The sequence below is a fragment of the Triticum aestivum genome, chromosome 3A (assembly GCF_018294505.1).
Source record: "Triticum aestivum cultivar Chinese Spring chromosome 3A, IWGSC CS RefSeq v2.1, whole genome shotgun sequence".
Taxonomy (NCBI): domain Eukaryota; kingdom Viridiplantae; phylum Streptophyta; class Magnoliopsida; order Poales; family Poaceae; genus Triticum; species Triticum aestivum.
In genome coordinates, this window is record NC_057800.1 from 561,767,132 (window position 1) to 561,780,114 (window position 12,983).

General features: G+C 44.3%; 1 protein-coding gene across 1 annotated transcript; it reads right to left on the bottom strand.

Moving 5' to 3' along the window:
• Positions 1-7,523: 7,523 nt before the first annotated feature.
• Positions 7,524-12,203, bottom strand: LOC123062230 (purple acid phosphatase 2). The gene is made up of 8 exons (XM_044485660.1): positions 11,627-12,203; positions 9,779-9,979; positions 9,583-9,694; positions 9,237-9,463; positions 8,901-9,039; positions 8,550-8,770; positions 8,145-8,266; positions 7,524-8,045 (listed from the first exon to the last, which is right to left on the bottom strand). Exons 1-8 carry the CDS (start codon positions 11,807-11,809, stop codon positions 7,850-7,852), a joined length of 1,401 nt encoding a protein of 466 aa, XP_044341595.1. The 5' UTR covers positions 11,810-12,203; the 3' UTR covers positions 7,524-7,849.
• Between the last annotated feature and the right edge of the window lie 780 nt (positions 12,204-12,983).

The window sequence follows — 12,983 nt, forward strand, 5'->3', positions numbered from 1 at the left end:
TTCCGATTCAGTGATTAATCTTCCGATTTATTGCTAATCGGGGGGTGACCGATAAGATTATGCCTTATCTTCACCGTTTATCTTTTGGACCGATTTATCGCTCTGACAAGCGATTTATGGGGAATCTACTGATAAATCTGACCTATTCATAGCACTATGTTTGCAAAAACTATGTTTATTTACGTTTTGTGGAGCTTGTTACGCAATATGTAGTGTTGTCCTATTTTGTTTGTCATTATACGAGGATTCAAAGGATAGGAATCAAGGCAATACTTCTGTCAAATATTGTTATGGTGTTGAACATAGCATATTTTGTTGTTGGAAACCTGAGATTTGCAAAAAAATATCTGATTAATAGTCGACCGACAAAATCGAATAATTAGCCAATTTTCAATTAATCTCTAATTCCTAGCTGACCGAGACGATAACTATAAGCGATATCGTCAACATTGATTATAAGCGGTTAACATGTATTATCCCATAAGCTATCGGTTTATTGATGTGCGTAATGATGCAGGATCTCGCATTACCCATTTGGACTCTGATATGCAAAAGAAATTGAAGGTTGCCTATACTCTTATAGAGCAACTATATAGCGGCGCACAACGGATCATTTGTACTGCCTCTCATAACAAACCGCCCCAACCTTGATCAAGGAAACATTAGAGAAGCTATCAATGCTGCCTGCCCGGTTTGAGGAGTTAAAAAGATCAGCTGCAAGGGCAGGTGCTCTGACCGCGCTAATCCGGGTTAAAGCATGGATACCAGATCTTGACCCGGCTGATGTAGGAAGCGGCTATCCGAGCACAAAGGAGGTTGGGTCAGATTTTAACAATGATGATCTCCGAACTTTGACGAAGGAAATGCGCCCATTAGCGAGCAAATTGGATGAAGAGACGGATCTTTCTCATTACTAGTCGATTTATGACGCCGACAACAAACGGGTTAATGCGCCAACTTATGATGTGCAAAATCTTATCCCGCCAATCTATAAGCATACCTACGCCCCTGATGTTGAACCCTCCACACTTATAAGCGATGAAGCTGTATTCAAGGCCCTAACTGGAATCGACTGGGCAACCATTGACTTCCAGCCGCTGGGTGGAGAGGAGGAGGATGAACCGGCGCAGGATGATCCACAACCGTCAAGTCAGTCCGGCGAAGAGTCATGATTCGGAGGCCGGTTTAGCCTTCTGCATACTGCAACACTTGTTGAAAACAATTATCCTTTTGGGCATCAAAGCGCCTTGTAATAGGCTAGTTTAAGTACTTGGTATGCTATGCCATCGTGTGTATTCACTTTGATGCCCAACAAGTGCGCTGGTCACCAAGGGCTTTAGCATGACAATTTTTTTACCGTTTACTACAACAACATTTGCATGGCTTCGGCAACGAAGGGGCGATGATGGTGGCGCGTCTTCGGCCTGCTTCAATGCTTATAGTCATCGCTAGGTGATCTATATACCTGATTGTATTTTTTCTTATTTCTGATGCGCTATGCATTGTCATGACAGATGATGAATAGATTGAAAGTTTCTTCCGCAAAAGAAAAAAAGACCTTGTCATTCTTGCAACGGCCATCGTGTGTATTCACTTTGATGCCCAACAAGTGCGCTGGTCACAAGGGGCTTTAGCATGACAATTTTTTGACCGTTTACTACAACAACGTTTGCCTGGCTTCGGCAATGAAGGGGCGATGATGGTGGCGCGTCTTCGGCCCGCTTCAATGCTTATAGTCATCGCTAGGTGATCTATAAACCTAGTTGTATTTCTTTCTTATTTCTGATGCGCTATGCATTGTCATGACAGATGATGAATAAATTGAAAGTTTCTTCCGCAAAAGAAAAAAAGACCTTGTCATTCTTGCAACGGCCGCTAACCAATATGTATTGCATATTTTTTGAAAAACGATATATAAAATGAGCAGCCCGGTGCATGTAGCTCCTGCTTGCGCACGGTTCGGGAAAGGGTATGACCTCTTTGGGTCTATTGTACGCAACATGTCCCTACATTTCTGTAATAAGATGTTTTCAGGACTTGAACCCATGATCTCATGATCACAAGGCAACAACTTTACCACCGCGTCAAGGCTCCCCTTCACTGAAAATCGATGTATATACAGATAAAAATATATGAGTCGTAATAGATAGCATCATCTCGAGGTGCAAAGTACACCATCTTTTTTTATGTTTGTACACAGATTACTTATTCTTGGTATTTGTTACAGCAAACACCAGCTATTTAGGTATTTGTTACAGCAAACACCAGCTATTTAGTGTAACTCATTGCAACTTTGAATTTACTAGAGATGATACCCGCGCGCTGCAGCGGGAATTGGATATAGTGATTCCCGTAAGATTTGGTGATATGAAATTTTAGTATTCTGATTAGCAATATGAGAACAGAGACTCAAGCACATATAATTTAATGTATTTAATTATTATATACTCCTTCCGTTTCCAAATATAAGTCTTTCTAGAGATTTCAACAAATGACTATATACAAAGCAAAATGAGTGAATCTACACTCTAAAATATGTCTACATACATCCGTATGTTGTAGTCCATTTGAAACCTCTAAAAAGACTTATATTTAGGAACGGAGGAAGTAGTTGTAGAAAATATATCTAATACTAGATGATATCCCCGCGCGTTGCTGCGGGAATTGGTTGCAATATTATTTTCATGAGATTTGGATGTCTAACATTTGAATATGAGAATGAAGAAAAAAGTGACGTGTTATATATTATTATTATTATATAGTTGCAAAATTTATAGAATAGGATACAAGAATAAACTATGACCATATGATAGGAGAGGTAAAGCGCGCCTGTAAGCTAGCCATTGTGTCATCAATCAAGACGTTTACAGCCAACTGAGATGTATGTTCTACACATTCAAACACATAGTGAATAACATACAGCTATATAGCTCTCGAAATTGGTATGTAAGCAATAATACCAGTGAGTTATTAAAAATAAAAGAGAGACAAAATGATGACTTGCGTAGAAACCTTAAAGACTCGTATGGTTTTCTCTTTTACATTCCAAACAAAACAACAATTAGAAATAAATCCAGTAGATGAGGAGATCACATCATCCATGCAGCTAGTTAGTATTCATGACAACATGCCATCAGCACTCCAGGCTTACAGGAACTGTTCCTGAAACACAACTATTTTTTACTTATCTGTGTTGTCCTTGGCAGTCTTAAAAACGACCAAAATTAAGAATAATTTTTTTGGGGAGATAACCGTAACACTTGGAGAAAGGACTCATCATATCTTGGTACATAAGAGCAACTCGAATGGGAGGACCCATTTTGTCCGTTTGGGTTATCTGGACAGAAAACTTCGCCCAACGGGGCAACCCAAACGGACGTCCGTGTCCGCCTGCTGTCCGTCCCCGACCCAAATCTGGGAACAAATGGGTACGAAGCGGACGGAAGCGGACGCTCTCGTCCACCGCTGTCGCCCGCTCGTGTCTGCCCCTGGTCCCATATGTCAGCGACTGCAACGCCCGCAGCAAGGCCACCGGTGCTGGTCTCCACTGCGCGCTCGGCCGCTCCTCCGCACCGCAGCAAGGCCACCGGCACAGGTCGCCGACGCGCGCTCGGCCGCTCCTCCGCGCCGCCGCGAGGCCACCGGAGCAGGTCGCCACGGCGTGCTCGGCCGCTCCTCCACGCCCCAGCGAGGCCACCGACGCAGGGCTCCTCCGCGCGCTCCTGCTGGGGCTCGAGGCCCGGACGGCGGCGCGAGCAGAGGGTGGCTGCAGCAAAGGCGCGAGTAAAGAAAAATCTCGCGGGGGAGGGGATCCGCGAGGAGGAGAGGAGGGGCGGCGCGAGGGAGAGAGAAGGGGGCGGGCGGCGCGAGGGAGAGAGGAGGGGGCGGGCGGCGCGAAGAGTTTGGGTCGACGTGCGTTGGATACAAGGCTTGTCCACCCCATGTCCACTAGGCGGACATGTGACCCAAACAGACACGAAACAGATAAAATTGGTGTCCGTTTGGGTCCTTGCGTTGGAGTTGCTCTAACAGCTGCATCGAGGTCGTTGATAGATGAGCAGAGGCTGCATGATCTCCTGCTCAAACTGAGGCTATATGGTGAAGCGACGTGTGCTTGGACAATAATCTATAATACTCAAGATTGGCCCGAGCAATTTGCTGTAACCTTTTTTCTTGTTTTGATGTTGTGCACTCCTGCTAATGGCTAAGTTCTTTTTGTAAAGACTTATTTCCCTATGTTTCCAATCAAAATAAATTATGAGACTCCAACCTAATGGAACCAAGTCAGTCCAACTTGTTTTGCTAAAACAACCGATCCATGTACCATAACCATCTATGCTCATATATAGGAAGTCAGATAGCAGATAATACGGACGGGCATTAACCTATAAACATAACTACTTTCTCCGTTTCAAATTACTTGTCTTAGATTTGTCTAGATACAGAAGTATCTAGCACTAAAATGAGTCTAGATACATCTGTATCTAGACAAATCCAAGATAAGTAATTCGAAACAGAGGGAGTACAAATAAAAAAAGTCATGAGAAGAAATAATAAGAAAATGACGTGGGATAACCTCATGCTAAATTAGCAAGAACGTAAGGGGAATATTGGGAGTGGGGGCATGGAAGACTCAGGGACAACCTGATACGTGATATGGGTGCCGTGAGGGAAGCACCAGCAGGGTAGCAGGTGACGGGGACTCCAAATTTTCCTGAGCACAGCAATTTGTATGAGTGAAACAGAGATACATAAAGAAAATTAACGACACAATGAGATTAAGTTAAGAGATATAATCATGGAATAACATAGGGGATTACTTACCTGCTCATACGCGAGACTTCAGTGCCGTTGATGGCAAAATAGGAGCAGGGCGCGCTTGTCTATGACACAGTGTGGCAAGAGATACATGATTCTTTAAGGTGGATACGCTGGAGATAATGGTACCAGATCGGACGTGGCGCATCCGCTAGCGCCTAGAGGCAGGGAGCTTCAGTTCAATGCCCCTTTCTGCTTAATTCATTATGTCCAACATGTTCATGGTAAATCCGTGGGGCAGCAGTAGGCGACGTATGGTCGACGGCTGGAGGCTTCAAATTCGTTACCATTAGCACCTTGATTTGTCAACGGCAAAACCAAAATAATCTTCTAGAGCAAGGACGCTAGATGTGGTGGAGGGTAGAGGAAAATAGCAGGTATGTTGCTTATGGAAAAACAGCTCAATCCATTATTCTGGAATTTCTTTGGTTGATAAGATGAAGAGGAAGACGATTTGGCACAAAAGAAAGAGGAAAACAATTTGGCAAAGAAGAAAGAGGAAGACGATGTGCCCCGCAATATTAATAGTGAAAGAGTCGATTGGTGGTGGAGTAACTGAAGAGACACAGCCACATACGGCCAAATGCTGAAGCCGAAGCTCTACATTTCCTTCTTTAAGCACTAATGACGTCTGTGTATAATATGGCTTCGCCACTTGTAGGAAAATTCAATAGTGGGGACAGCTATTTTGGAATAAAGGATTTTTTTTTCAGAGATGTGGTGGCATGTATGAGACACATGTGGTGAGGTGGATAGCTTGCATGTGAAGAAAAATAAGATAGTGGGAATGAACTATTTAGGTATTATAGATAAGTAACATGCATAATGCATGTTAAAGTGGGTCTTTTCTATGCATAGTGGCATAGTGAGTTGGTATAGTTGTATTGCTATTGGTACACATCTTGTCATTGATAAAGAAGAGAGCTCCTAAATGAGGTTGCTACACCATCAATTTCTCTAGAGGACTTTCTCAGTAAGATTACTCGTGTAGTTTAATGTCCTCTGCTTGGGACACCGACATCCCACCCTATGCTCACAAAAAGCCTCCCTCTTAAAGCATCTCTAGTAGACCTCTTAAAATTGCAAACTGTAAAACTGAGATACGGATCGAGTAAAATGTATTTTAAGAGTTCATTTTAGCGACGGCCAAACAGATACTGTAAAACAACCTTTAAAATTGGGATAAAGAGATCCTTCCTCCGATCCAACCACTGCCGCCCCTTCCCCCAGCCGGCCACGTCAGCCGTGCCCCGTCACCCGTCGGCCGCGCCCAGCCTCGCCCCGTCACCCGTCGGCCGCCCCCAACCTCGCCGGCCACGCCCCGTCGCCTCCATCGGCCGCGCCCAGCCTTGCCTGCCACGCCCCGTCGCCTCCGCCGTCCGCGCCTTGCTCTATTGCTAGCCGCGCCAGCTGAGACGTGCCTCTTTGCCTGCCACACCGGGAGGATTCCGTCAGCCAGGCTGAGGTCATGGGAGGCCACGGTGATGTCGAGCTCGTCCAATTCGAACCGGCGACGATCGATTGCAGAGTCTAGCGGCCTTTTCCGGTGTACGGTGATGAATTCCGGTGAGTTTAGGGCGGATTCCGACAAACTCCGCGGCGGCATGTTTGCTCCAACGAGGTTTGACCGGTATATGGGGCCCCTTAGATTTGGCCTTCCAACCTCCAAATATAAGGGTTTCGGGTGTGCATATTCGGTGGCCCTTAAAAAATTATGAGTTTTGAACCACTTTTACGGTTTCTGTTCTGGACACTTTTTTCGACCAAAACTGTAAAACGCAAAAATTATAAGGGTTTGACCACTTATACGGGGTTTGCTAGAGATGCTCCTAGAGCAGCATAGCGGATGCATAGTAAAGAAGAGCGATATGTGCAACATCCCAACGACCAAGCATGTTGAGCATAGGTTGTTGAAGGCTTTCTCAAGATGAAGGCCTATGTGGAAATGTACAAAAAAAATGCTCTCATCGCAAGTGATCAAGGCATTCAAAGCTTTGGCGGACATCGGGAAGTCGAAGGTGGACCTTGCAGGATGTCTTCCACATGATAATTTTAGTCCATGATGCTTGAATGCATAGGCGGTGGCCTCGCTCGGTGTGGAAGAGTCTTCGACGGTGTGGTGGTCGTTGTGGTTGTTTTGGTTGCTATGGAGTTTCATTTGTTAGTTTTAGGGCATTGGCACTCTTGTGTCGCGCTGAGACGATGTTCTTTGATATTGTGTGTGGGTTTTTTCTACTAGTCACCATCCCCACCTCTAGTGTTTTTTTTTTGGTTTATGCGGGGACTTCTATTGGGGTATTGTGGTTTTAGTTTCTTCTCATAAACTGGGTCACTCAATAGTTTTTTGGAAAAGGAGGATTACCCCTGCCTCTGCATCAGCATGATGCACACAACCATCTTTATTACTTATTCACCAAAGCCTAACAAAATAAATACAAACATCAATCCAAAGCCACCTTCTAGGCGAACAAAGTCGCTACACCTACAAGTATATAAATGTGCCATGTCTTCATAACAGATATAATCTAATCCAATGGCCTTAAGATCATCCGGTCTAGGCGTCCCATAACATGCATCGCATGCGCACGCTCTAGGCATTTTCCACCGTCCAGTCTATAGGAGGAATCACTGTATTCTTTTTTCTATCTTATAAAAGAGGTCCTACCTTGCACCGTAAAAAAAGAAAAAGAAGAGAACTCCACCACTTATGTGTATCTATTTTTCATGAGCATTCATTCACGTGTGTTCCAACAAAGTCTCGACACCAAGGACCCCAAAGCACAACATACGATGTGCCTCCAAATCAAATCGTTACTGGCGCGCATACAAGAATCGGCTAATACAATCCACACGGTGCGTGCCTTGCTCACTCGCACGCAATGCACGTACGGCAATTTTTTCCTCTCTATACACAGTTTTGGGGTACAGATTGAGCAGCGACTCTAACCCGTAGTACCCTCTATACGCGCTGGAGGCGAACAATGCTTATTCAACGAGAGGAAGCGTGGACCATCCATCCCCACCGTCTGTTTCAGACATCGTCGAAGGAGTCGTCGGTGGGCATCCAGTACCTGTTGGTGAACCAGAGGGAGTCTGCGGCCACGGCGGCGCCGTCCTGGTTGCGGTGCCAGGCGTAGTAGGCGTGCGTCCGGTTCTTGATGTCCAGGATGGCGTGCCCGAAGCTCGCCTCCCTGAAGGCTGAGTAGCTTGGCTGCGGCTCTGACATGCTGCACCATCCCCACAGATAAAGCAAGCCAAAGTTACATGGTTATTCCAAAATGCTCTTGATCACTGATTTAGAGGATGTGAGTTCTGTTCGATCTTACTTGGTGGCCAGCCCTTCCTGGTTCCCTCCGTCGCCGATGGTTATGTAGACCGGCGCCGACTGGTCTTGGATTGGGGAGCACAAGCCATTTACGATGTTGTATGCAACATTTGAAATCCTATGCTGCAATCACAGAAAGAAAAAAAGCTCTATGTAAGTAAGTCATGACTGAGGTGTTACTCTTAAGCATAAGAATGGAGCTAGCGCACTGAACTGATACAGTCAGTACTGGATGGAGTGCTAAGAGGCGTAAAGAGAGAAATATTCTGCGTCACTGAAACCCAAAGAAATGCACCCAAGATAGCTCCAATTTCAAATGAAACTGAATTCAACAAAATGATAGGTATCCTTGGAGGATAACTAGGAATGTAAGCAAGCAAACTTTGGAGAGGATTAGTCCACTTACTGTCCGTTCGTAGGCGTGGACATGCCCTGCGAACACAAGATCGACTTTGTACTTCACGAACCACGGCTCGTACATCACTCTCATGCTTTCACCTTCCATGTAATGGTAGTTGTAGCTGTTGTACCATGGGGCGTGCATCAGAACGATCAGCCATGGCGTCTCGCTCCTGTTTACCTTGGGGAACTCGGATTCAAGCCACTTGTACTGAGGGGTGTATTTTCCTGGGAAAAAGCAACAGACCTGTCAAGTCACCTTCAGCTCTGGTACCGGCTTATCTTCAAATATGCTGCAGATTCCGCACTAGTATATGCTGAACTTGCTAAAACACGGAGTCAGAAGAACAGAACATACCGTATGCAGAGTATGATGCCAGGACAATAATATAGGCTGAGGCTCTTTTGATGGAATACCAGTAAGGTGCCGTACTACCGGAAGACTTATAGGGTGTGTGATACCTGCTGCTGTATGGCTTGAATGGCTTCGTTTCGCCCTGCAAATACGTGTGATGTTCTTTTTTAACTAGCAATATGAACTTTTAAATGTAGCACAGTGTAATTCAATGAGCGCTTAAATGTATATATCATGGCTCCACTGGATTGTTTTCTACTTGGTGCTTCTATTTGAACTGTAAATGCATCCACTGAAACATAAGAAATGCAATAAAGTATCTCAGAGAACTATCCTTACAAGTTCAGGAGCGAAATCTATCTCATGGTTTCCAGCTGTCCAGATCCAAGGCTGGTATGCAAGATTCCGTTCTACAAATCTTGCCCACGTATCCCACCTTGTATTATCATGATATGGGTAATTATCTGCATATGTCAGGTCCCCGACGAAAAGTACCGCCTGGGCTTTTGAATTGGACTCGTAATGAGCGAGCGTGACATTCGAGTCGAAACTCTGACCGAGATCACCTAAACACAATAGTAAAATTCTAAGTAATATTACTCATAAACCACAATAGTAAAATTATGTTGGAGTTCAGACATGAGCATGCAAGCTATATCCTGAGCAAATTAGATAATACTAGTACCTATTAGACCAAATGTATATGGAACATCTGGGCCACTTTTCGGAGGGGTCCTGAACCAAAACTTCCTCTTCGTCTCTTCAGTTCCAACGGCATAGTAATACTTTGTGTCAAACTAAAATAAAGTTATAATTAAGTCTTGAATCAAGATTCCAATCTTCATAAAACATAAGCATTAAATGTTTGCCGGGCCGGTAACCTTCAGCTTCTTGATTGTACAATGATGAATGTATCCCGAGGTATATTTGTAGAATGTATACTGCGAATGCTTTCCCTTTGCGGAACAGTTGAGATTATCTTCTGAAGTCCCGTAAAGCACTGTGCTTGATCCAGGTTCGACAGTTGTCACCCATGAGATTATCATGGCTGTACCTTCGTGGTCGCCTTGCGTTATATGAACCTGTTAGAGCACCTCATCAATCAGTATGAGAGTGGAGAATACACCACAGAGCGTGGGCACGCGTTTTGTACTATTTGTTTATGCAACAGCGATGTTAAGTAACTATATGGAGTAAGAAATAGCACACATCAGTATCATGGAAAAGGCACCGAATTATAAAATTGTGAACTAAGATAAAGAAAGATCGGAGAAGTACTTGTCATGGAAAAGGTGCCATAGTAATTAATTCTATGGAGTAAGACTAAGAATAAAGAACTTCTTAAAAAGGGCCTCCGCAGCCAATAAGCAACAGTCCAACAGAAATATATGATGGCAGAGTAGCCCCAAAGATGCCTTTAGAACTGACTAAAGTAAAGATGAGACGAACAACAATTACTTTAAAACAAGATCGCTGATTTGTGAGGTTAAACTATAGACTGGCATTAAGTAAGTGTTGTAAGTAGCTCAAAAAGCACAGCACATAATTGGAAGCCACTGAACCCATCCGCAGAGTATCAGAGTACACTGAAAATCTGCTACACAATCACTGAGTTAACTGGAAACTGTTTCGAGACCATGAGGTTAACTGGAAACTGTAGATCTCCTGAGAGCATAGCATAGGTCAATGAAGCAGTAAAACAGTGATTGTATTTACACATGTTTTTGAAGAAGCTTTCATGGAGAAGCTGGTTTACACCGGATACTGAAAATGCACAGTTAATGAATTGAAAAACTGAACTTGTTGAAGCGCAACTGTGCCAACAGCCAAACATAAAGGAACCATACGAAATTTTCAATAATAGGTTTCCCCACAAGACAAGAACCTTTATTTCGAAATAAAAAAAATCTATTCGTGTCGGAAATGAGAGATTTTTTGTTTCTCCATACAGAATTAGTTTCTTCAGATTCTGACGTAACAAACAAGTTTTATGAGACATAAGAACCCCCATTTAACATTTAACCCTATATCATTTAAGGATACATAAAAAATATTTTTTACTTTACTAGACTTTTGAACTTAGAACACTAACAGGTCAAATTTTAGATTTTTATTTTAAGTAAAACAAGTCAGTTAATTCATTAAGGTGGCTATGTTTATACCATGTATCAATGGCCAACTCTTATCTTAGTACAAGGTTCTCTCGGAACAATTATTATTTATTTCAAGCACAAAAGGCTCACTGGTAAACTGATGAAAAGAACTAAAAATGAACACAAGTATAAGTCCATTTAGGAGGCATAGTTTACGAAGCAGAAAAGCTCGAACTCAGGAACATATGGCTTTAGAGGAGGAAAATAGAAAGTACTGAAATGCCAACCAACCGGAAGTTTTGGAGTCATCCTGAAAGTCTTTGGCTGAATCATAGTATCGACAAGTAACAGCTACTGTAAGACCAGCATGTAAAACAAGTACTACACGTAATTACAGCTTGAGTTCACGACAACTGCAGGATATATACCAACCACATGGCGAGAAAGGGCAAATGAATCCACAATTATATGTTTCACTGAAGAATAAGGACAGAAGAATCCACAATAGTATATCCATCTCATGCTGCAATTACCAGCAGTGTGGTCAACTGTTCGCCAAACGCCAGGTACAGGTAGACTGTAGCCTAAACAGATGGCAGTATCAATGAGGCACAAGAGCAGTCCGCGGTTGGTTACCTGCTGCGGCGCATTGTGGCCGGGTGGAGCGCGGAAGACGTCGGCGTCGAGCGGCATGTCGATGGCCTGGCCGAGCAGCCGCCGGTACTCGCTAGTCTGGCCGGCCCGGCACGCGACGCCCAGCAGCAGGACGGCGCAGGCCACGGCCAGGGCCACCGCGCCGATCCGGTTGGCCAGCCCCATTCCCGGGGGGCTCTCCGCCTCCTCTGCTCTGCTCCGCGCCCTGGTTCTTGGTTTCCTTCCTGTCGCGGCTTCTTGGAGGCTGCACTCCGGGGACGGGAATGGGATCGCTTGTTCGATTTCTTGACCGATAAATAAAGATGGGTCAAAGGGGGAAGGCGGGGGATTTGGAGGGGGGATGGAATATGCTCATCCGGGCTGCCAAGAAATAAAATCGGGGATGGCGACCGCCGGCGAGCATTGATTGATTACTTCATGGTTTGAACTTCGAACACGCACGCAGGTTGAGGTAGGACGGGGATTGTAGGGAGCGGCCAGGTTGGGACTTGTCGGCGATCGGAAGCCGCCAAGTGGAAGAGTGGGCCGGATTTTGGAGGGGACAAGAACTTCACTTGTTTATTTATCTAATTTTTTTTTGCAGGCAAGGACCTTCAAACAATTGATTTATGTATACAGTGCACGATTTGTTTTTCGTTTCTAAAAAAACATGATATGTTTTTGTTTCTTGAACGATTTGATCATTTGAAGATGGCTTGGCCACGCAGAATTTGTTTATTACTACACTAAAAAGAAATAATTGGGATTGGACGCCTTGGTTGGGGCAGATGCAAGTGGCTGTTTCCTTCCAAAAGAGGGTGAATCAAAGGTTGCATGCATGGAAGGAGAAACAACTACCAATGGGAGGAAAATATATTCCACTCATATCCTATGCTAGCTTTGAAAGCTCCAAAAGGGGCATGCGAGAGTGTCATGGATGTTATGCATTGATATGCTTGGCGGAAATTGAGTTTTCCTACGTGGGAGGGTGGTCATGATTTTCCATATTTAGGCTCATTTTATTTGGCAATCTTTGATAATCCACTATCAGAATTGTCGCCAAATTGTGATGTTATCGAGGCTACCTAGGAGCGGTTCAAATGCTTACTTCAAATCACTGTTGCCTCGATCTGAACTTCTAAATGCGGATATATTTGGAGAATCCGGGGATAGCATTTCATTTGGGAAGACCCAGCAAGCTCATCAAGGAAAATACTAACCCTGGGAGAGGGGGGGGGGGGGGGGGGGGGGGTTGTCAGTAGAAAAGTGAATAATCCCATATACTCATTGACTGCAAAATGGGATGAATGTCTTATAAGGTTTATATTCTGGCCGGTGGATGTAAGAAAAATATTACAAA